General features: G+C 36.2%; 5 protein-coding genes and 1 long non-coding RNA gene across 6 annotated transcripts in view; 1 reads left to right on the forward strand and 5 right to left on the reverse strand.

The window, feature by feature from the left end:
- The window catches only part of LOC133847805 (ubiquitin-conjugating enzyme E2 H), a 158,371-nt gene that overhangs the window by 62,303 nt on the left and 71,104 nt on the right, over positions 1 to 24,964 (forward strand). The gene's annotated exons all lie outside the window — the stretch shown is intronic.
- Positions 1 to 24,964, reverse strand: part of LOC133848277 (uncharacterized) — a 79,588-nt gene that overhangs the window by 13,123 nt on the left and 41,501 nt on the right. Inside the window, exon 3 of the long non-coding RNA XR_009895245.1 lies at positions 18,166 to 18,291. This is a non-coding gene — a long non-coding RNA (uncharacterized LOC133848277). The remainder of the gene's footprint in view (positions 1 to 18,165; positions 18,292 to 24,964) is intronic.
- LOC133848907 (pepsin A-like) lies at positions 4,558 to 5,944 on the reverse strand. Its single transcript, XM_062284646.1, has one exon. It carries the CDS (start codon positions 5,913 to 5,915, stop codon positions 4,605 to 4,607), a length of 1,311 nt encoding a protein of 436 aa, XP_062140630.1. The 5' UTR covers positions 5,916 to 5,944; the 3' UTR covers positions 4,558 to 4,604.
- On the reverse strand, positions 7,197 to 8,517 carry LOC133849140 (lysosomal aspartic protease-like). Its single transcript, XM_062285038.1, has one exon. The coding sequence runs from the start codon at positions 8,462 to 8,464 to the stop codon at positions 7,286 to 7,288; it is 1,179 nt and encodes a 392-aa protein (XP_062141022.1). The 5' UTR covers positions 8,465 to 8,517; the 3' UTR covers positions 7,197 to 7,285.
- On the reverse strand, positions 9,618 to 10,896 carry LOC133848567 (lysosomal aspartic protease-like). The gene has a single exon (XM_062284190.1). It carries the CDS (start codon positions 10,854 to 10,856, stop codon positions 9,735 to 9,737), a length of 1,122 nt encoding a protein of 373 aa, XP_062140174.1. The 5' UTR covers positions 10,857 to 10,896; the 3' UTR covers positions 9,618 to 9,734.
- On the reverse strand, positions 12,764 to 13,933 carry LOC133848673 (lysosomal aspartic protease-like). Its single transcript, XM_062284328.1, has one exon. It carries the CDS (start codon positions 13,897 to 13,899, stop codon positions 12,772 to 12,774), a length of 1,128 nt encoding a protein of 375 aa, XP_062140312.1. The 5' UTR covers positions 13,900 to 13,933; the 3' UTR covers positions 12,764 to 12,771.

The raw sequence follows: 24,964 nt of genomic DNA on the forward strand, positions 1-24,964 counted from the left end.
CTCAACTTCATTACTTTTCATACAACTTCAATACATAATCTACTGACTACTTTATCCTGCTTTTTATACGACATTTTTGTCATTTTAGTACTACATTTTTATGAGAATTTTAAATAAAATATATACATATTTCAAAACCCTAAAAATTATTGCAACTATCAACTCTAATATAGTAAAATACAAATAGTCGACAGCTCTTAAGTTATTTTAGTACTATTCTCGACACTATCAAACTTGCTTGACTATAAAAAAGAATAAAGCTTTCCTTTCATAGAGAATGCAAAAAAGTTGTTAATAATTGAAGCAAATAAATAATCTACTGAGAGCTTCATCATAATATTTATATGAAATTTATGTACTTTTAGTACTATATGTTTATGCCGATAGTCCTGAAATTCTGAGAACATACAAGTTATATAAAAATAAAGCCATTTGGCTGTTAAATTTGTTAAATACTTATTTGAAAACACAAAAATTATAGCAACTGCCAACTCAAATATAATATACAGCTGTAAACTTTAAAATAGCAGTGCGTCGGGAACAAAACTACATAACGTTTTTTTTTTTTTTTTTGTTATTCCTCCTAGTTCATCATTTGCACATTGCTTTTGTAAATAATAAATATTCTATATAGTAAAATTAAATCATAAATCTTAAGTTCTTTTTAGTAGTATTCTCGAGTCTATTAAACTTGTTTGCCAATTTCAATTCTAGAATAAAGTTTGCCCTTCGTACCTATAGCAAATAAATGATCATTTATTGAAGCCAAGTTCTCAAGATACCCTCGCTTTATTTCGACGCTTAACAGAGGTATGGAAAGCTCCCTGAACCGCAGCGAATTGGCGTCGCGCCTTATCGCAGTTATCCTTTTTGATTTATCTCGCCACTCACACGTCGCACTCTCTCGCCGTGAACCCCAAACTACTAATTGCGTTTACAATAAACAATTTTACAATTAAGTATGTATTACAACAACTACAACAACAACAATAACAGCAGCAGACAAGTTGGCAAGTCCGGCAGCAGCGATGGCAGCTCGACAGCGCAGCTTAACAAAATTTATCGATTGACTTTTCTTATCAGATGTGACGTGCTTCTTATTAGGCTTTTTTCCCCCGGTTGTGCTTTTGCTTCTGAATTTGCTTGCATGCTTGCTGTGCCCCCTTTTGCTTTCTTTCTTCGTAGGCCAAATGGGAAATTGTTTGACTCGTCTTATCTGTGCACTGAGAACTGCGAAAGAACAACAGCAACAACGTGGTTAACTTTATCAGTAACTTTGCATCTGGCAACGCTGTCTCGTTACTCTTTCCTCTCTTCTCTCTCTCTATCAATCTCTCTCTCTCTCTTATTTAATGCAACTGGCATATGCCAAGCAGTTTGCCAAATAGTTGCAAACTTATTTACATTTAATTTGCATATTTGAAAATACACAAGGCGATCTCTCTCTCTCTCTCTCTCTCTCTCTCACTCTAGAGTTAAAGATTTTAGGGTTGTCGCATATTTAGCTGCCAATAAGCAAATACATATCGAAGATGTTGTGTGCTGCCGACATTGTTTGTCAAAGTCCAACACAGATTTGCCATTTGTCCAGTTGAGAAAAGTTAGTAATTGTCTACCAGATGAAATATCGATTTTTTCTATCTCTAGGTCATTCTAAGTTTTACCTTATTAATTGACTATTAAGATTACTAGTAAATAATTACAAGTTAATTTTTTAAAAATTCACAAATTTTAAATAAAGTAAATTATAAATCATAAAAACATGATTGTTACTTGATTTTATATCTCAAATATTTGATAACGATCTTTCATCTAACGTATTTTACTTTATCACAATCTTTCATTAAAAAGAGAAGGAAATTTGGTATTATAAGAAGAAATTATAAATCGTTAAATAATGATTATTATTTGATTTTATGTCTCAGATATTCGTTTACGATCCTTAATCTAAAGAATTTTACCTTATGGCAATCTCTCATCGACTTTGAATATATATGAGGAGGAAAATTTAGTTTATAAAAAGAATCTGTATGTAATCTATAAATAGTATAACATATGTATATTTTTGTTAAATTTGACAAACAGTTTAAAAAATACTACCAATAGTTAAATTATTAATGGAAATAACTTGCTAAATATGTTAAATAAATAGTAAGAATAGTTTAAAAATCGCAAAGATCTTTGATTAGCCGCAACTCAGAAAACTTTACCATCTAGTTTTTTTCAACTTGATCGTCTACTAACATTTTCGCTTGGCTGTGCTTGGGCATACACTACGCGTATGCTGAAAATGCAGATGAATCGAGCGAACGAAGCTGTTATCAATAATGTTTGTGTGTGCGTAAAATGTGTTTGATTGCCGCGAAGAGGCAAAAACGAAAAAGTAGTTGTTGGTCGGACTTATCGACAACAAGTTGTTGCTGTTGTTGCTGCACATCGATAATCATTAGTTAAGTTGTTAACTGATTTCGTTTAGAGATTTGTCAAGCTGAGCCGCAGATTGGTTAAATGTCCCGACGCTGAGCCGGCTTTAGTCGTTGTGTTGTTGTTTTTTTTTTTTTGCAAATATTTTAATGTGATTTATTGACAACAACAACAGGAACAACAACAAGTTTAACAATAAATCAAGCGCTTTGCCAACTAATGAGACAGATTGCAGCAAGTAAAAAGAGAGTCCAAGCGAGATAGAGAGAGAAGCAAAACAAGATGAAGATGCGAGATGCGAAATGGAGATCGAAATCGAAATCGAAACCGACAACAACCAAGAGTCAAACTTTTGCAGTCGAAAGGTGAACTGTGGGTCAAGATCGTGTGGTCGTCGTCCCATGCTTCCAATTACAACAAATGATATTTTATTGGTATTTGATGAGCGTCGAAATGTGCAATTGCTTGGCCAATAAATTTTAAGCCGAGCGAACGGCTTCTCGAGTTCCTCGAGACAATTGCACTCGTTATTATTATTAAGCCCAACGCTCATTAGAGATCGATCGATTGATTCCAGCAATCCATCCATCCACCAGCCCACCAACAAAGAGTCCATTCGCTTGTGTGTTGTTCTTACTTCTTTTCCTTTTTTTTTTTTGGTTTTTTTTGCAACGTGTGTGGGAGCCTTGAGAGAACCTTTTGCCACTTGACTGCCTGTGGCATCGTCGCATTGCGTATAATTCCTAATCCCGGGCAAAGAAGCACAAAAAATAACATCACATAAATAATGCGAAATGCAGTTCACTTCATCTTCGGCTCATCATCATCTCAGCTCTCAACCTCAACCTCAACCTCCTCCTTCTACTTAAACTTCAACTTCAAGTAACATTCAACTTATTCTTCGCCGTCTGCAGTTTCACAATAAATCACGCGTTTCGTTGGCGGCCCAATTAAGCGCACTCTCCAACAACGAACTCAAGGAAACATTTGTATCTTAGTTGGCTTTTTCTTCCTTTTTTTGTGTGGTTCTTGTGCAACGGTTTCTGCTCCAGATGCAACTCAATCAGCTGAGCCGCAAGCTTAAATGTAATCCACAAGAAAACATTGTTTATCATTGCGTACTTTTTGCATCTTTTGCAAAACCATAGGAATTTGTGTCTCTAATATACATGCCTACATTCAAGTTTACTAAATTTTGATTGTAGAGTATTAGAGACTAGTTTAAAGATACTAATATAAAAGAAAAATCTTGACAACCTTATCTTCAATTATTTTGGAAGAGGAGTATGAAGATGAAAAATTACTTTAATAATCCTTATTTAAGAAATGGTTTAATATCTAGTATATTTTCCACTCTATGGTATATTTGGAATGTATCAGTATATTTATATACCGAATGTGATCTTCGATATATTATTCGTATATTTTTTAAATAATACCACACTGCTTTGTTTGACAATCTGACATATTTTATACTTTTTGGTATATTTTGAATTGATATACCAAATATAGACTTTGTAATATTAATTTGGTATGTCTTATAAATAATACCACACTGCTTTGTTAGGTAATCTGGCATATTTTGGTATATTTTGAAAATGAAGTATATCAATCCAAATATAGCCATCGGTATATTAATTTGGTATATTTTATAGATAATACCGTACTTCTTTGTTTGACAATCTGACATATTTTGCACTCTATGGTATATTTGACCGTAGAAGTATGTTGTTATACCAAAAATAGACTTTGGTATATTAATTTGGTATATTATACAAATATTACTGGACTTTTTTATTTGACAATATGACATATTTTGTACTCATCGGTGTATTTTCAATGTATTAGTATTTTGATATACCAAAAAAGCCTTGGATAAATTAATTCGGTATATTTTATAAATAATACCACACTATTTTGATTGGAAATATGGTATATTCGGATTATTTTGAAGGTCGGAGTATATTGATATACCAAACATATCCTTTTGTATTCAATTTGTTATATTTTAAAAATAATACCGCTTTGACATATTTCACACTCTCTATGGTATATTTTGAGCACACTCGACTGAAGCTTCCTTACTAGTTTTTTAATATAAAGTAATTAAAAGCAATCAGCTTTGATTTGAAAAAAAAAAAAAACAATGTGTATAATTTATTTGTTGCTAGCTACAAGATTCAACGCATTTTCACAAAGAAACACAGGATATTCAAAAGAGTGAGAAGAATGCAGTAGAAGGCCGAACCGCTGACCAATCCCGAACTGCCATTATCCGTATAGTGTAGTCCCTGAACCGAGGCGAAACCAATTCGATTGTTTCCCAAATCGAATTCCGCGTAGTACTGCCTCAGAAAGACATCGCCCAAGATCCAGAAGTCGATGCCATCGGCAGCCGAAACGCCCAGCGAACAATCCCCATCCGAGCTGATAATATACGACGATGGTGGGACACCAAACACATTGCCGGCAATATTGAACTTGAGAATGGGCAGCGAACTGATCGAGTCACAATCGACGGAGCCATCCAAATCGCTGGAGACCAAAGTAAAGATCGTTTCATACGCAGCCCTGGGTGCGACAATCAACGAGGTGCCCGTGTCAGCCACGGCGGAGCACAAGCTGCACAATTGAACGCCAGCGATGTAGGCGCTCTGCACGGTGAACATCCAATAGTCCTCGACGGTGACGGGAACATACGTCATATTGCCGGAATAGTACGCCGGATCGGAGCCACCAAAGATGAGTTCACCGCCCGAGCTCGAGGTGGCATCGTCTGCCAAATAGAATGAGAAAACCGGTTGACTTATCAAACCCTGTTGGTACATATTGTAAAACGGAGGCATGACGCTATCCGCGGCCAAAGAATAGTATCCCATGCCCAGAATGCCATCGAAATCCTTGTCCTCGAATGAAGAATCCAACTCAGAGGTGGCCATGGCAAATGTTTGATTCGTTATCGTTAGTCCGCTGATGATCACCGTATCGGAGGCGAGAACACCGGTAATTCCACCCGTTCCATAGGTGAGCTCAATGGTCTCGCCATTCGCCACAAAGGTCGACGATAAGCTGGGATTATAGTTATCGTCGCCATAGCATGCCACATTCGTGCAATTGTATGATGGCACCCACAAATTCGCCGATCCCGTGTCGAACAGCACCATAAACATGACCGGCGGTGTGCCAATGCTTATTTCACCATAATAATACATATTATTTGAGTTCAACAACGTCTCCTCGCTCAGTTGCGATGATGCCTTTGTTGTCGCCGTTCCCTTTGTGATGTTCTGGACCGTATCCAAGTTTGTTACGTATCGATTACGCATCTTTAGCACTTCGGACATGATTGTAGTCCGATTAATGTGAGGATTCACTTTCTTGTGCAACGGCATGCGATGCAATTTGGTTGCAGCAGCAGCAGCAGCATCGACAGCAACGGACAGCAGCACCGCGCTGCCGAGTATGAGTAATAATGCCCTCGACAACAGCATATCGTTTGGATATAGTACACCTCGATACTGAAACCACTGGCGACGATGGCACACAATTTTATAGAGCAGACGGCGTGAACAAAAGCCGCAGTGCTTTTTGTTATCAGTGTTTGGGGAAATCAATCAAATCGAATGCAAATCTGACATAGATAAGATTGTTTATATCGAAAACGAACACGAACACGAAAACTTAAAAGGTAGTCACTGTGATGGTATTTTAAGCGCCTCCAAAACCACAAAGCACGCTCAACAAATTCCCACCCGTAATAGATACAGGTGCCGGTCGAAGAAGCTTCGTCATCGATGACGATGATAGCGCGATAACGATAACAAAAAGAAAATTAAATCTTATTTGCAGTGTAAGGGACAGAGGACAAAGAGAAAGAGACTTAAAAACTAATCGAGTTACATTAGAAAAGCAATTGTTTACCTAAAACTCATTTAGTAATTGAAAATTCAACACGAGTTATCTTCAAAGTAACATTAATAAATGACAAATTAAATAGTTGTGCAATTCTTTATACTTGTATAATTGCTGATACACTATAAATTAAATAGTAAACGAATATTGGTAATGCGGAAGTAAGGTATTAAGAAATCAAGTCTAAAATATTCTTCTAAAATTTATCAAGAAAGCTATTGTCAAGTGTGCCCGACTGTGCGATATCCGCCACCCGATTTAAACATAATCAAAACAGTGTATTAATTTTAAAATATACCACATACCGCAAAAAATACTAAATTCTATATTCGGTATATTGATGTAGCACTGGTCTATTGGTCTACTATTGAAATATACCAAAATATACCGAATTCCATATTTGGTATATTAATATAGTACATTCAAAATATACCATTGCGTACAAAATATACCAGACTTCTTAAATAACTACTACAATTTATATCTAATCGGTGTGACACATAAATTAATTGTTGAAGCTGAACTGTAATACCCTCATACAATTTATGTAGCGGTTATAAAAATCGAATTCAAATAGCAGTCCACCAGTTTACTTTATTTTTAATTCAGCAACCGTGCCATATACATACATATGTTTTTGGATATTTTCTGCAACATTTAAAGAAGCCAAATTTCTTTATGACGCGGGACTGCAAATCGTGAAACTCAAAAAAGCTTTGTGGTAATCATTTTATTGAAAATTAATATATTTTTTGTATATTTAGATTTTTAAAAAAAATAATAATAAAGTATTAAATTCCAAGAAATTTTCAACAAGTGAAACAATACAAAAAAAATTAAATATTCACAAAGCTATATGACATATTGAACACAATTTTGGACACAGCTTAAAATTACCTATTATGCATTAGATATGATTTTCAATTGTCATCACTGATAGTTTAATTGCTTAAACAACTGGAGCGAATCCAACGCGATTATTTCCCAAATCAAACTCAGTGTAGTATTTTCCACTGAACACATCGCCTAGGATCCAGAAATCGGTGCCCATATACTGGAAAGCTGGCATGCAATACTTTTCGAACTTAATAATGTAGTCAGTCGGTGTCAGGGTGAATTTACCGGTGCCAATGTTGAAGGTGATCACAGGCAACGAGCTGACAGTGGAGCAATCGACCAGACCCTCTTCGTCCACATTCAGGATCTCGCTCAGCAGCTCATAGGCATTGGCAGGGGCAGCAATCAGAGAGGTGCCGGTATCAGCAACAGCCTGGCAGTCATCGCACAGCGAATAACCATCGACAGAGGCGCCAGCCATGGTGAATTGCCAGTATCCCTGCTTAGAGACGGGCACATAGATGAGATTTCCCTTGTACAGCGACGGATCAGAACCACCGAAGATCAATTCACCTCCGTTACTGGAGGTGCCATTACGAGTCAAATAGAAAGAGAATACTGGATTTTTAACAAGTCCCTGCGAGACCATTTTGTAGAAGGGAGGCACAACTTTGTCATTAGAAATAGACTGATATCCCATGCCAAGAATACCATCGAACTTGGCATGATTGAAGTGGGTTCCGGGTTCGTTGGTTGCCTCAGCAAAGGTCTGATTAGCGATGGACAATCCATTGACATTGACGGTATCGGTGGACAAAAATCCGGACAAGTTGCCTTTGATATACTCAATGGAAAATCTCGTGCCATTCGCAACATAGCTGGAGGACGCTCTTGAGTCGTATTCATTGTGCACTTTGCATGCGTAGCTCGAACATTTTTTCGACGGTACCCACAGATTGGACGAACCGGTATCGAAGAGCACCTTAAAGTCCTTGGCTGGTGTGCCAATGGAGATGACACCATAGTATTGCATGTTCACGAAGTTGGAAAGGTGTTCGTGGTTACTAGAAGAGGTCTGGGGCAGTCCATACTTTGCCCGCAGATGTTCCACCTCGGCCTTAATGTTGCCACGCGTCTTCACAAAGTTCTCCACCTTGAGCAAAGGGACGCGATGCAGTTCGGCGCTGGCCACAGCCAGTAGAACAGCCACAATTGTGATTACTTTTTGCATTATGTATTTGAATGTTGCCTTATGGAATTCAACTAATTTTAAAACACTTGCAATTCGCATATTTATACCAAATTGCTTATCACAATCATATTGCAAAAATAATTTGCAAACCGCAAAGCACCCCCAGCAAAAATTTCATGCAGGCATCACGATTTAAATAGGGGCAGGAGTGAAAGTTCGTCATTGTAAAAGAGAGAGTAAAACAATAGCACGATAAGAATGGCAAAAATTATATTAAAAATGCAGGTCTTAGGTAAATAGCAAGGAAAAAGCAGAAAGAGAAAGGGGGAGTCGATTTCTATAATTACCAATCAAGTTTCATTAGTAAAGTTCCAGTTAATTTGGATGATTCATTATTCCGATAAATAACATAAGCGTTGCTATGCAAATCAAGTATAATGAACATATAATTTTCAAGGGCAAAAGGGGATAATCGTTAAAATATAACTGCATGCCACACCAGAAAATACTAAAATATGCCAAATATATACTATTACATTCAAAATATACCACAGAGAATAAAAAAATACCGTTTTCGATTAAAGCAATAATGCAAAATAGAGCAATATCCATTAGCTTTGCATTTAAATAATATTTAACAAACAGATTAATTTCATTGATATACCAAAAATACTTAAATATACCAAATATATAAAAGAGAACAAAAAATACCAATAGCCATAAGCTTTGTCATTTAACTAAATTTAATAAACAGTTAATTTTGAAAGATGTACCAAAAATACTGAAATATACCAAATATATACTACTACATTCAATATATACCATAGAGAACAAAAAAAACCGTTTACAACTAAATCAGTAATGCAAACTAGGGGAAATATCCATAAATATCAATCTTCGTCATTTAAATTAAATGAAATAAACACATAATTTTCAAGAAATACTAAAATATGCCAAATATAAACTATTACATTCAAAACATACCATATACCATAGAGAACAACAAAAGAAATAATACAAAATACATAAATGTCCATAAGCTATGCCATTTGTGTACAATTTAATAAACAAATTATTTTCAATGCTACACCTAAAAAATACTGAAATATACCAATTATATACTATTCCACCCAAAATATATTATAGGGAACAAAAAATTTCATTTTCGACTCCAGCAATAATACAAATTAAAGAAATACCCATAAGAGCTCTAAACTCCCACACAATTAACTAAAAAAAAACGGTGTCCAAATGATATTACAACAATTTATGCGCACAAAACACAAAACTAACTACAAACAGTTAGAACCAAAATGTTTGTTCTATATATAATTTCATTTTCGTTTGCTATCACTGATAGTTTAATTGCTTAAGCAACTGGAGCGAAACCAATGCGATTGTTGCCCAAGTCGAACTCAGTGTAGTATTGTCCAATGAAGACATCGCCCAAGATCCAGAAATCGGTGCCCATATACTGGAAGGCCGACTGGCACTCGCCATCCGACTGAATGATGTATGCAGATGGTTCCAGGGTGAAGCTGCCGGTGCCAATGTTGAAGGTGATCACAGGCAACGAGCTGACACTGGAGCAATCGACCAGACCCTCATCGTCCACATTCAGGATCTCGCTCAGCAGCTCATAGGCATTGGCAGGGGCAACAATCAGAGAGGTGCCGGTATCAGCAATAGCCTGGCAGTCATCGCACAGCGAATAACCATCGACAGAGGCGCCAGCCATGGCGAATTGCCAGTATCCCTGCTCAGAGACGGGCACATAGACGAGATCTCCCGAGTACAGGGATGAATCGGAGCCACCGAAGATTAGTTCACCACCATTGGTGGTGGAGGTGCCAGCACGAGCCAAGTAGAAGGAGAAGACCGAGCTGTCGACAAGTCCCTGGGAGACCATGTTGTAGAAGGGAGGCACAACATTGTCCTGAGAAATAGACTGATATCCCATGCCGAGAATACCATCGAACTTGGCATCATTGAAGTTGGTTCCGGGCTCGTTGGTGGCCTCAGCAAAGGTCTGACTAGCGATCGACAATCCATTGACATTGACGGTATCGGTGGACAGAATTCCGGTCAAGCTACCAGTGCCATATTGAATGGAGAAGCTCTCGCCATTGGCCACATAGCTGGAGGATGCACTCGAGTCGTATTGATTGTGGACTTCGCATGCGTAGCTGTCGCAGGTATTCGAAGGCACCCACAGGTTGGAGGAACCCGAGTCGAAGAGCACCTTAAAGTCCTGGGCAGGTGTGCCAATGGTGATGGCACCATAGTAGGCCATGTTCATCGAATTGGAAAGCTCCTCGCCGTTGACGGAACGGGTCTGGGGCAGTCCATACTTGGCACGCAGATGCGCCACCTCAGCCTTGACGTTGCCGCGTGTCTTGACGAAGTTCTCCACCTTGAGCACAGGGACGCGATGAAGTTCGGCGCTGGCGACGGCCAGGATAACGGCCAGAAGTGTGATTGCCTTTAGCATTGTGTATTTGGTTATTTGTCTACTGAAATTCGACTAATTCTTAAGCAGTGCTAAGTCGAATATTTATAGCAAATTGCTTATCACAAGCGTATTGGAAAAATTATATGGCAAATCTGAGTATTTTCGATAAGATTGTTAATATCGACGACACAAGTTGAATTCAATTGCCTTGACTGAGTATTTATTATCTATTCAGGTGTGCTGCACGGACTTTACTAACGATGATGACTTCACTGATTCTCCGATTCCGATTCCAATTTCGATTCTGATTCCCTGAAGAGGGCATTAGTTCTTTGGCACTTTATCGACGGCGGCGCTGTCGGTGTCTGTTTGATTGCCCAAAGGGAAAGCTCCAAAAGTCGCTCAAGTGCTCTCACACCCCATATAACATAATATGTATGTACATACATTACGCTAATCAATATTACGTTCTCAATTTGTCAACCCTTCAAGCTCACGTATCTAACCCATTTGTTTTCGCAGCACCAGCCAAGACAAGCTAATCAGTTGCTTTGTTTACGAATTTTCATTTTTCGTTCACTTCTACTGTGAAATGCAGGCTTGAAAAACCCAAAAATTACAGATGTAATCTAAAAGAATTTAAAATTTGGCTGTGATGTCCCCATGACAGTCTTCATAAAGCGAATAAATGCAGCGATCTTCATACGTTAAAGGTATGAAGACTCAAATAAATTCCTACTTTATCTACATAATTACTCATTATATTAATTGATTCATTTATTTTGTATTAAATAATCTTCTTTTTTTAGAATTCTTTATTTAAATGTATTTTATTTATATTCTACAACAATATAACGACTACCATAAGCATTGCTGGAAGTAAATTAGCTGATCAAGTTCACCTTTATCATTCTTTTTTTTTATTAACTCGATTCCTTCATTTTATACGTATTTTTATTGTTACAGATTTCATATTAATATAGTTAAATTTGTATCAAATAATCTCTTTATTGTGTTACAAACAAACATAAACGATTAAAACGATTAACAAAACCAAATAGCAAAATAAACAACACATTCTACCTATTATAAGCTTAAATTTAACTGCAATATGATAATAATTTATTATGATGACTGGCTAACTAATTTAATCACAGATTAACCCATAGTCAATATAATAAATTCTATGCGGTTGCAAGTAAGTAGGCAAATAAGGCTGGGTTTTGTTTCAAATTTTTCACTCTAATATTAAGAACCAAGCCGCTACTCCAAAGCAGTTAAAAAGTTTTATTGCTCTCTCTCATTTCTTAATCTATCTTTCTCTCTCTCTCTTTCTCTGAAAATGATATAATATAACGCTGCAGTAATTTTGAAAAATTTATCGAAGATACGAGACCAATTTCAATAATTTTTACAACTTTTACACAACTATAAAAGCTTATCGTAAATCGACAAGAAACCAACACATTGCATAATTATATGCTTGTTTTTCTTATTGGGTGTCAATCTGAATAATAAAATGTGTTACATATCTTGAAAGCAACTCACTAAAGTTGAATGTTAACAATTCTGTATACATTTTTTATATCAGCTCTCTCCAAAAAGTTTCATAGCAAATTCTTTATATTATTTTCCTTCTTCCCAACATTACAGCAAAAAATAAAGAAGAACTTTCGACGTTAGTTGTTTTCAACATAATGATTTCAACAACCGCCCCTTGTCATTGTAAAACAACTTCAAAAATCACACCCACCATCGACCTTCATTACAAAAATAACACACCTTAGTGCTATAATCGTTACAACCTCGCTTAGAAAGGCCAAGTAGTATTACAACACCTCCAATCACAGCAATGTAAAGTAACTCAAGTGTTTTTCCACTCCTCTGTAATAAAGTCAACTCAAATCAAATACGATACCATTTTACTATAATCATATTTCCATTTATGCAATTCTTAAGCCACTGGAGCAAATCCAATGCGATTGTTGCCCAAATCGAACTCGGTGTAGTATTTGCCAATGAAGACATCGCCCAGGATCCAGAAATCTGTGCCCATATACTCGAAAGCCGACTGGCACTCGCCATCCGACTGAATGATGTAGGCAGCTGGCTCCAGGTCGAAGGTGGTGGCGCCAATCTTCAGGCTCAGCACGGGCATGGAATCAATGGTGGAACAATCAACAAGACCTTCATCGTCCACGTTGAGCAGATTGTTCAAGATCTCGTAGGCATCTTCGGTGACAACAATCAACGAGGTGCCGGTATCGGCAATAGCCTGACAATCAGAGCACAAGGTCTGGCCATCGATGGTGGCCCCATCCATGGTGAATTGCCAGTAACCCTGCTCCGAGATGGGCACATAGGTCAAGTCACCGGTGTACAACGATGCATCGGAGCCGCCAAAGATCAATTCACCGCCCTGAGTGGTGGAAGTGCCATCGCGTGCCAAATAGAATGAGAAGACCGAGTCATCGACCAACTTCTGCGAGACCATGTTGTAGAAGGGAGGCACAACATTGTCCACGGCCAACGATTGATAGGCCATGCCGAGAATACCATCGAATTTGGCATTATTGAAGCTGGTGCCAGGCTCCGAGGTAGCCTCGGCGAATGTTTGGCTCGTGATCACCAGACCATTGACGTCGACGGTGTCGGTGGAGAGGAAACCGGAGAGACTTCCCGAACCGTATTGAATGGAGAAGCTTTCGCCGTTGGACACATATGTGGATGATTTGTCGTGATCGTATTGATTGTGATTCATGCAGGCGATGTCAAAGAACCAGCATTTGCTCGATGGCACCCACAGATTCGATGAACCCGAGTCGAAGAGCACCTTAAAGCTCTGCGGAGGTGTGCCAATGGTGATGGCACCGTAGTAGGCCATGTTGATGTAGTTGGAGAGCTCCTCCTCGTTGACATCGCGGGCCAGGGGCAATCCATACTTGGCACGCAGATGCTCCACCTCGGCCTTGACATTGCCGCGTGTCTTCACGAAATTCTCATGCTTATAGATCGGCATGCGATGCAGTTCAGCGCTGGCTAACGCCAAGACGATGGCAAGAATTGCAATTGATTTAAACATTATTGTCGACTTGAATTCAACTAATTAGATTCCACTACTCTGACTCTTATTTATACCAAAAGATGAGGCTTGGGTTCTGGTTCTAATCAATATTTGGCGTGCGCAAGGCAATCAAATCACAGCACAGATTCGACTCGAGATAAGGGGTTAATATCTGCTCCTTCGATTGTTATTGTTATCAAGCAAGCCGCAACGATCAGACGATCAGACAAGTGGCTCCTTTTCTTGGCTCGTTCTTATTTGATTTACGTCATCGCTCATTAGGTTTCATCATCAGCAGCAGCAGCACCAAAAGTAATGTGAAATCTCAAGTGCGAGACAATTGGCCACTTTATTAGCAGACGAGATATTCCTAACAACATTTCTTATCACAAAAGTAAGCAACAACAATTTTGGGGAATTATAAATTCCAAGAATATTCACTATATTGATATTTTGCGTGTGTCGCAAGAAAAGCGTCTTGATAACGATTTCGAAAATCTCTTAATGCCTGAGAACTAAAATTAAATAGTTTCTTCAATTGATATCCGCTAAAAATGTTTTACATTACCTTACTAACTTTTGCATAATCATCCATCTAATCGCTTACTTGAAAATATAACGTTGTAATTGCCCCATTTTAAACAAGTTGACGAAGTCTCTTAAAGTTTTTATACCCGCTATCCATAGGGTAGAAGGGTATTATAACTCATAAACTACATTTATTCTTGATAAGCGTCTGTATGGTATATTTTATAGTCTATGGTATATTTTAGATATATTATATCAATATACCAAATATAGCACTTGGTATATTTTAGTATTTTTTCGGTATATTAATTTTGTTGTTGTTACTTTGGGTGACAATCTGGTATATTTTGATTGCAGGCACTATATCAATATTCCAAATTTACTAAGGTATATTTTTAGTATTTTGTGGTATATTAATTTGGTATGTTTTAACAGGTGAAATCTGATATATTTTGACAATTTGGTATATATTGCACCTTATAATATATTTTGAATGGTGTACTATATAGACTTTGGTATATTTGTAGTATTTGTACGGTATATTAATTTGGTAGTATATTTTGAGTACTGTATAAATATATGAAAAATACTAATTGGCATATTTTTAGTTTTTTGTGGTATATTAACTTGGTATATTTTATCATATAGAATCTGGCATATCTTGTCAATATGGTATATTTTATTCCCTATGGTATATTTACTAAAGTATAGTACTACATCAATATACCAAATATAGATCCTAGTATATTTTTAGTAGTTTTGTGGTATATTAATTTGGTATGTTTTAATGTTAATTCCGCTAATTTGCTTTTATTCAGGATGGGTAGCGGGTATTTTCCAGTCGAGCTCACTCAACTGTAGATTTTCTACTTGTTATCTCTGAAGTATTCCTCTTTTCCTTACACTCCACATTTTTTCGTGTTATAAGAACTCTTTAAGAAACAATATCTCTTGAGACTCAAGTTGGGATTTTCTCTATCGACAAATGCAAGCGACTATTTTAATCGATAGTGTGATTAAGCCATAAGCCACGTCTCGCAGATACGTGCAGCAAGTGTTTGTTTTGAAGCATTTTCAATCTGTTCGTAACATAAAATATAATACATATACATAAAGGGCAACAGCACTCAGTGCTATCTTAAAAGTAGCGCATTCATTGTTTATATAAAGCTTTGTTAAACCAAACAACTTGAAGCTCTTGCGCCTCGTGTTCCAATTGTTATCTGTGTAAATGGCATTTGATGTGCACAATATCTGATTCACTTTTGTTTCTAGAATGGGTCACGCATTTAATTGAGTTTTTGGTTTTGGTTTTTTATCAGTAATTGTTTATTTCATTCGTTGGAAATTCTTGATAATTTCCATGACAATCGAATGTATAAATAATCTTCATGATCATTTGACTTCAATGCAAATATTAGCATTTAATAACCATATAATTATTTACAAGGTTTACATTTGAGGTTCACTATCAGCGACCTATTATTTTTTTATTATATGTTGTTTTTATTTTATACATTTTATAAAAGATATGATAAAAAACAAAACCCTTTTATAAATACTCATTGGACTAATTAACTTTGAAAATCAATTTAGTGATTTCAATAAAGTGGACTAAAGTTCTTCTAGGTTATTATTCACTTTATAAGGAAAACATATCAATTGTTTTTAATCACCTATTCCAACAAAACGTTCTCAACTTTGCTCAGATGTTTAGCCATCGCATTTTAATCATATCTTCAAGTATTATGGCACGCCCCAGATCCAACAAAAATATCAGATGATGATAGCTTTTGCTATACCCAAAACCAAAAAACCATACGAACACGATTTTGATGCGAAAGAAAGGCGAATATTTAATTCTAATAATATAAATACGTACTCGAGATATGGTGCTATCAATTCCCAACCAGATATTGAAAACAAACCTAACTAAAGAAATTAATAAAGAAATCCAAAAAAATATTTATGTACTTCATTGGTAATATTTCATACATTTTTGACATTTTTGGTCACAAGTCTTTTGATTCTAATCAGCTTATTAGCAATTATAATTAATAAATTTGAATTTCAAATAGCACTTATAGAGCAAGCAAATTTAAAAGAGGTATGAAGCGGAGCAAAGCAGAACTTTTAAGCCTTTTAACAAACTTTCTGTAATTTTCAGTATTTTCGAAGTACTGACAAGTCGAAGTATTTCAGTATTTTTAAAATACTAAAAATTAGAGAAAAAATTGATAGTAGTATTTTTAAATGTCAGTATTTTATACATACTGAAAAGTAACAGTATTTCAAATACTAAAAGTATTTAGAAAATACTGAAAATTATACAACAAAATTTAAAGCAGTATTTCTTAAATTCAGTATTTTCGTCATACTGAAAAGTTGCGGTATTTCAGTCTATAGAAAATACTGAAAAGTACAGAAACATTTTTTGATGGCACTTTTCTAATTTCAGTATTTTAAAAATACTGAACAGTGGCAGTAGTTCAATATTTAGAATATACTAAAAATTTTTTTCAATCAAAATTTGAATTTATAAAACTAATTTGAAATAGAAACACCTTTGCTTTCCACCTTTCCACCGGAAGTGAAACGATAATAGATGCTTCAACTAAATGTATGCTTAGTTATTGTGATGGAAATCGATAGAGAAGATCATAAAGTAGCCGCCGCTTAGGTGATGCCAAATGCTAATTAACTTGCCAGAAGACAGAAGGCAGCATTACTAATGGACTTGTCACTTGCTCAATAGATAATGCTCAACTCTGGCTTTCTCCATATCCTTTTCTCTGTTTCACTCTCTCTCTCTGGTCAGTGGGAATATTTATGAGTTGACTAGCTGGCTGGACCCACCAAGTGGCTGAATGAAACAAGAGTTTGGCACAAAGAGTTATTGTTTTGAATATGTGCAGAGAGATTGGGAGAGAAGGAGATAAAAAGAGAGTGAGAGAGAGAAGGAGAGAGTGTGTAGTGACTAAGTGTATGCTGCACAGTAGGTAGGTGTAGCTCTAGTTGATGTGCCATGACCTAATGTTGCACTACACACAATGGGCCATGATCAACGCAGTTGGCAGCGGCTCGCACTCTTTCTTCCCAACTATATGTGTGTGTGTGTGTGTGTGTTGTCCCCGTGTCAAGTGAGATTCGTTGCGCTACCAGCAACAGCAGAGTTCAAAATAGAGTGAAGCAGAATATGTGCATTGTGGGTGTCTCTCGAGTCGAGAAACAAATTGAAAATTTATCACCCCAACCGATGATGATGACTTGTGATGCCAAAGCAAATGCATTTTTTACACTTGCCGCAAAAAGTGTCACAAAAGGGCGGCACACAACACAACACGACACAGAACAGAGCGATGCGATGCGACGGCATTCAAGCGTTTGCAAATTGATTTCAACTGGCAATGATCAGAATGCCAAAGATGCGGCATTCAACTAACTTTGAACCCAGCTGTGCTCAAATCGAGAGCAAACAGCAAAACCATTTCTCGACTCCCTCGACTCAATCGGCTTAATCCTAACTGCAACTGCAACTGCAACCTATCCAATTTCAAAGCAAATTCACACGCAAAAGCCGACAATTGGCTTCAAAGCTGAACGCAATGTCATTGGCCTGTTGCACAGCATCTTGGGCCAATGCCGCAAGCGAGGGTTGTGCCTTAAGTATGCCTCAAAGTAATGCAATTAACTAACTCCAAAATATATTCAACGAAATGTCAGCAATGAAATTAAATTCAATTGAAGCGTACTCACTTTGATTTAACTCGTTGCTTTATGCTTTGAACTAGCAGCCTTTATTTTCAGTTCAAAAATGCGCAGCACTTGGAAAATTTAATTTTTTCTTAGCTTAAGCTGTGTTCATTCTATTCACTTGCAGCTCTGAAATCAAACATAAATAAATAAATTTATTATATTATTTATTCTAACAAAATATATATACATTCAATATGTAATGCATAAATAAATGGAAGCAATTTAATTTACTGAAGCAATTCAAAACCATATAAAATATATGAAAAAATGTAAATACATTCACATTGTGAATTTTAAAGCACATAAATAGATTTACTACACTGAAAATATACCAATTCCTAAAATGAAGAACATTCATCTTAAATATTATATTCTCAAAAAACAAGACCACTTTAAGAACCAATTCTTGAAACTAAGAATATTATTCTCAAAAGTGCCAAATTTCCAAAATAAAACCAAAAATACTAGATTATGTTACAAAATTCTATAATCCATCAAAATTCCTATAAAATTTTTACCCAGCTTTGACAGTTAGACGAGTTGTTGTGAACCAATCTTCATTGCAGTCTAAGAGAGGGAGAGGCCTTGGAATTCAAATTCTACTCGAATCGATGATAAAGATGTAAAGTGATTAAAATAAAATTGAATAACTGAATGCGCAAATTAAATAATAATATATTAAAATAATAAATGAATAGAGAAGAAAAGCATTCAAATACAATGTAATATTTTATAGATTTTGTAATAATTATTTTGGTTATAAAACTATACAATTTTTTGATACGATTCTCTTAGATCTTATATCAAAATCAAAATTTTGGGCTAAAAAGTGCGCCAAGAATGTGAAAATCTTAATATCTTAAAATCAGAATATGTTTTCAAACATTAAGATATTCATATTCTTGACGAACTTTTTAGACCAGATTTACTTTACATTACATGTCTCAAAGTTGGAAAAAGTTTAACCTACGAAATCTATTATATATTCTATTCTATTCCAATTCTATTCACTCTCTAAACTTCAGTTGAGTTGCAACTTTAAAATCAACTCTCGTTTGGCGCATAAATCGCATGAAGAATACGCAAAATAGCCTGAAGCTCGCGACGCTCTTTTTAACTTCAATTTCCATTTCGCGCTGATCGATTTTTTGCACGCAAAGTGTGAGGGAGTCATCCAAAAAAACAGAAAAAAAAAGCATTTGCGATCCGATGTCCGATGCCCGCGATGCCCGACGATTCTTTTGATTCGTAGTTAGCCATTGAATTTATTGTGCTGGCCATTGCAATATTTTATTGTTTGCGTGGCAAACAAGCAAACTTCTGCACCTCAGCAGAACTGAAGTTTTGGGAGAAGTCGTTTCTTCCTTCCAACTCCAACTCCAACTCCAGCTGCGACCAAAGTCGTTCTTGGTGTCGGTTGTGGTGCGTTATCAGCTACAGCTCCACCTTCAAAGCGCCGTTGGCTACCAGCTCGCATTACACACACACACAAAGGGGGAGGGCAGGGCTGAGGGGGAGGCGAACATGCAAAACAATAATCAATGCCGCGCTGACCGCCATTCCATTTAAAACGTGTTAAAGAGGCAGCCAACAACAACAACAACAACAACGAACGCGATCCAAACGATCCGAAAAGCTTCTTCCTCCTCCACCTCCCTCTTGATGTTGTTGTTGTTGTTGTTGTTGCACACGCCTACACTGCGCCGCCCTGGCTTATTTGATTTTAGACGCGTTCATTCCGCACCCAGCGGCACTTGCAAGAGTTGGGTTTCGCATTGGATTTTGGGTTGCCTTCTTCTCCGTCTCCGTCTCCGTCTCCGTCTCCATCTCCATCTGCATCTTCGCTGCAAACTGAATTTATGATGTGATTTCGATCATTTGACATAATCTATTTAGCGTACGCGCATCGAGAGCGTGCACTAAACAAGCCAGCTAAGGAGGAGGCTGCATCCAGTCTGAATCTTTCGACTCCACCTCTCTCGACTCAACGCTCTCGAGCATTGCGGGCATAATTTGTAATGAGATAATTTTATTTGCTTTGCCCAATGGTTTGCAGTTTGCTTTGGTCTCCCTTCCTTCTTTTCACCTCAAGACACAAGCTTTGGCGATAAGTGCATCGCTTTGGGATGATATAACAACCATTATAACTCTCTGCCACATGCAAGTGAAATAATTTGCAATGCAGACATAATTGAATTCTAGGGCTAAATACCCTAATATATTTTATAGATTTCATAGAAAAATTTACATATTTGAGCTGCAAATTTTTGTAATAATTGAGTAAAAATAAAATGTTTATATTTACTTATTCAAATTTAAGCTGGGAATTCAAAGTATGTTTAGTAAAAATTAATTGAATAATGAATTCGAATGTTTTTTTAAGCATGATTAATTTTTTTTTAAATATATATGTAAAGCGAAAATACAGCAAATATATCAAAGGCTATATTTGGTATATTAATATAGTACTACATTTAAAACATATCATATAGTGCCAAGAATACCGACGAAATTTGCTATATAGAAGTTAAATTAATTGACTAATGAATTCGAAAGTTTTTTTAATTATAATTAATTTCTTAAGATATACCAAATTTATGTAACGTCAACATGCTGCAAATATACCATAGGCTGCATTTGGTATATTTATATAATACTACATTTAAAATATACCTATAACTAAAATAAGTAAGACAAGAGTCGAGTGTGCACGACTATGAGATACCCTCTGTGAATAAATTTTAAAATATACCGAAACAATAGACCGCAAAAATACCAAAACTATAGTATATCAAATATACATATTATTTCAAAGTATACCATCGAGTACATAATATACTATATTTCATACATCATCGATATACCAAATATGACTTTCAGTATATTTTTTTGTATTTTCGGTGTATTGTTTGGTATATTTATAGAATAATACCGCACTGGTTGCATTTATTTAAAATTAATAGCGAGTATCTCTTTACTTGTTTTAAATATGCAATTCATAAGACTAAATACAACGTAAGTCGTATTCGTAAGAATCGAGTTTAGTAACTATTCTAAACCACACTTTAAATATTACATTAATAAATATTGTGTTTAAATACTTAATGATTCTTTGCGAAGCCTTGAACACGAGCAACAGCATCTTGCCTGCAATTATTTGGCAACTCAAATTTTAGTGCAAAATAATTTGCTTGTCCGACACACAAAAAAATGCTTGTTTCCACTTTGCAAAAAAAATTGTTGATTTTTCATTAGCACAAAGCAACAAAGGGGGAAAAAAATCTGCTGGTGTGTACCAAAGTTTAACACGTTCTTAATTTGCAAGTTTGAAATTTATTCAAATTGGGCTAGTACGAAAATTAACGAACAAAAAAAGTCGAAATAAGTATGGAAACGGAAATTGCTTGAAAGTACTTTTAGGCGTGTAATTTAAGAGACAGCTTGCTCAGGAGGTTGATGGCCCAAAATAAAAGTGCTGAGTGCAATTATCTCACATTGTGCGCCAAGCAGAGCCACAAACTAGCCCAGAGGTAAACCATCAAAAAAAAATAAAGAAAAAAAAGAGAGCAAACATTGTGGTAGCAATTTAGTTTGCCGCCCCTAAAATGAACATCCATTAGCTTTTATTGATTTTCGTGCAACATTTTTCTAATTTGCAGCCCGAAAATGAATGCAAAAGATGCGCCACTTGAGTGTCCAGCCAGTCAGCCAGTCAGCCAATCGGGGCAACGTCAACGTCAACCTTGGTGGTAAATATTGCCTGCCTGGGTGGTCTGAAATGCTGAGACAGAGCTCAACTGAATACCGCTGATGAGGATGGCGACGCCGGCGCTGAACGCTTTTTAAAAACTCGAGCTCAACTCGATCTCTCAAGCATGTAAAGCAAATGAGGCGCGTTTTATGCAAAAAGCCAAAACCAAAAAAAAAAAAATATAAATAAGCAAAAGCAAGACAAAAATTGCAGAAAACGAGTTGAGATCCGCGGCGGCGGCGGCGGCTTCGACCCATCAAGTGAGTTGTGATGGCTATCGATCAACGTGCTCCCAGCTCCAACTTCAGCTTCAGCTCCAGCTCCAGTTTTGCCCAAGCTTTTCCCATCTCCAATTCTGGCAGTGGCAAAAGCGACGCAACGAAAAAAACAACAGCAACTGGCTGGAAAGATTACAATCAATGCGTGTGTGCATAATCCCGAAAACGATATTGAGGAATACCGTTGAAGTTAGCAAAAAGTGCAGCTAAACTAGCAGATACCCTGTTGATAGTCCTAATAACTTGTGTGTGTTTACTAAGCGATCTTCATCAAAAATTCAGAATACTTAGCTTACATTATTAACTGCCTAGTCTAAGAAGCACAAAACTCTAACTCCATACTCTGTACATTGAAATTAGTACACAGAAAGAAATAGTGTTAAAATCAAGAATAAAATCTGGAACCAAGGTTTATTCTTAAATCATATGATAGACATATGTAGGTTATAGCAACAGAAATAAAAATAATGATATTATAACAATTGTGTTTTTCCTTTTTTAAATTAATTAACTTAAATGTAGGTGTTCATTAGTTATTTATGAATGTAATTCCAAAATAAATATCTTACAAAAACTTAACTATAAACTATTTATTCAATATTTTAAATAATATATTTCTAAGGTACAGTAAAAAAAAATAAATTATACTAAAGAGATTTAACAAATCGTGATTTTACAATTTTAACGAAATGTCAGTACTACTAACTCTATTTTCTCAAATTACATATTTCCATGACATAAATTACTAAACAATAATAATAAAATAATTATAAAAATTGTATTTTTACTACATTAATAAACTAAAATGCCCATTTTTATTACAATCATTTTAAATGATAACAAGAAAGCTAAACATTTTAAATAAAATCAAAATAAAGCGGTAGTCATTTTAAAATATACCAAATTAAGATATCGCAAAAATACTGAAAAATATAATAAGTTCGGTGATATACCGCAAAAATATTTAAAATATACCGAATATGGTATGCATTTGGAAATATACCAAATTAATATACTATAAAATACTTAAAAATATGCCAATATTTATTTTAGGCAGTTCTAATAAGTACGGTGATATACCGCAAAAACACTAAAAATATACCAAAGGCTATTTTGGTTACTACAGTGCAAAATATATCAGATTATCAGCCAAGTCAAAAATGTTCTTCCACCTGTTAGTTTGGCATATCCTTTGCCTTGTTTACAGGGTATAGCGAAGGAATACAAAGAAACAGTTACAGAACAGAACGCGCTAATAACAAACAATTAGTTACTACATCCAGCACTGGCATTAACGAAGCTCCTCACACACTGGCACACACAGTTGACCCACATCGGTAGCCGAGGAGAAGGAACGAAGCGTGTGGCCCATCAAACAACATTTCATTAGGCCGCAGATTGAAAAAGCAAGTGGGCAACTTTAATTACGCAGCGCAGTAAAGAAAGTGGTAGCCAGGATGTGGCCAAAGGAATGGATAAAAAGGATATCTATTTAGCTGTGGGCCCTTGCTTAAGTCCCAATTAACAACCCTCTGACTAACTCACTCCTGCAACACGATAGAGATCAACTAAGCGACAACCCTTAGAGCTACTGTCTTTCACTTTTGTTGTTGTTGCTGTTGCTGTGTCGCTTGTTTCCTATCGCCTGGCTTACTAATTGACCCCAGCAAGGGTTAACGCGCATTCTGCGGTAGGTGAAAGTCGTAAAAATATCCCAAAAAGGAACAAAAATTAGTTATGCTCGTAAAAGATTTTTGGTTGCCAGTGTCAACCAAGGAAAGTCCTCTCTGATCCTAACTCCCAGATATGCAGGACCAAAAAAAAACAACAACGATCATGACTTACGACTCTTATGCAACTCTCTGTGTGAGGCAATCAAATTTCTCTGATGACTCACAAAACTAATCGAAGAGATGCATCTTTTACACAGCATCAACTGCAAAACTATGAAATGCACTTGCATTTAAGTATTTCTTTAACTCAATTTGTGCTCGCGCTGCAATTCACATTTCAATCATGATAAAAATTCTAAAATACAAAATTGAATTGCTCCGTTGTGGAGAGAGAGGACGGATGGAAATATTCTAAAAATTGTAAATTCAATTAAATTGACAAATTTTTATGTACTGCTTAAAACTGCAACTGCAACTGCAAAACTGGTCGCTGCTCCCCAAATGGCTGTGGCATAAATCAGCGCCAAGCTCAATTCGCTGACAACTTGCACACACACTGAGTTGTCAATGGCAAGGGCAATGGCAAACGCAATGGCAAAGGCAAAGGCAACTGCCACGGAACAACAGCAGCAGCAGCAGCAAAACCCGATCCTCAGACTCAACCAGACCTGTCTCAGGTCTCTTCGACTTTTCAACGATTAAAAATTCGTATTAATTTTTATGTGCGAAACGAGCGAAAACGCAGCTCACTGGAAAAAGAGCTGATGACCATGTGAAGCGCCAAGTAAAGTAAACAACAATTGTCAATTGACTAGGCGAAGTATTAATACGCTATTAAATCGATTTAGAATATATTGTGGTTAATTATCAATTATCATTCCAACAGAATTGCAAACCAAAAGAGTCCAAAATATACCAGATTGTTATTTAAAATACTACAGAGTACAATATATACCATAGTGTCATTTCAAATTTGGTATATTTTTTACTTTTTAGTATATTTATAATATAGCCTAAGATATATTTTAGTATTTGTTTGGTATATTTATAGAATATGGCATTATTGAAAATGGGTAGCGGGTATCACACAGTCGAGC

The sequence above is a fragment of the Drosophila sulfurigaster genome, chromosome X, assembly GCF_023558435.1.
Source record: "Drosophila sulfurigaster albostrigata strain 15112-1811.04 chromosome X, ASM2355843v2, whole genome shotgun sequence".
In the NCBI taxonomy this organism is placed as follows: Eukaryota; Metazoa; Arthropoda; class Insecta; order Diptera; family Drosophilidae; genus Drosophila; species Drosophila sulfurigaster.

What these genes read in the sequence shown, in the direction of transcription:
- LOC133848907 (XM_062284646.1), bottom strand. Translation starts at nt 5,915, where the DNA reads ATGCTGTTGTCGAGGGCATTATTACTCATACTCGGCAGCGCGGTGCTG.
- LOC133849140 (XM_062285038.1), bottom strand. Translation starts at nt 8,464, where the DNA reads ATGCGAATTGCAAGTGTTTTAAAATTAGTTGAATTCCATAAGGCAACA.
- LOC133848673 (XM_062284328.1), bottom strand. Translation starts at nt 13,899, where the DNA reads ATGTTTAAATCAATTGCAATTCTTGCCATCGTCTTGGCGTTAGCCAGC.
- LOC133848567 (XM_062284190.1), bottom strand. Translation starts at nt 10,856, where the DNA reads ATGCTAAAGGCAATCACACTTCTGGCCGTTATCCTGGCCGTCGCCAGC.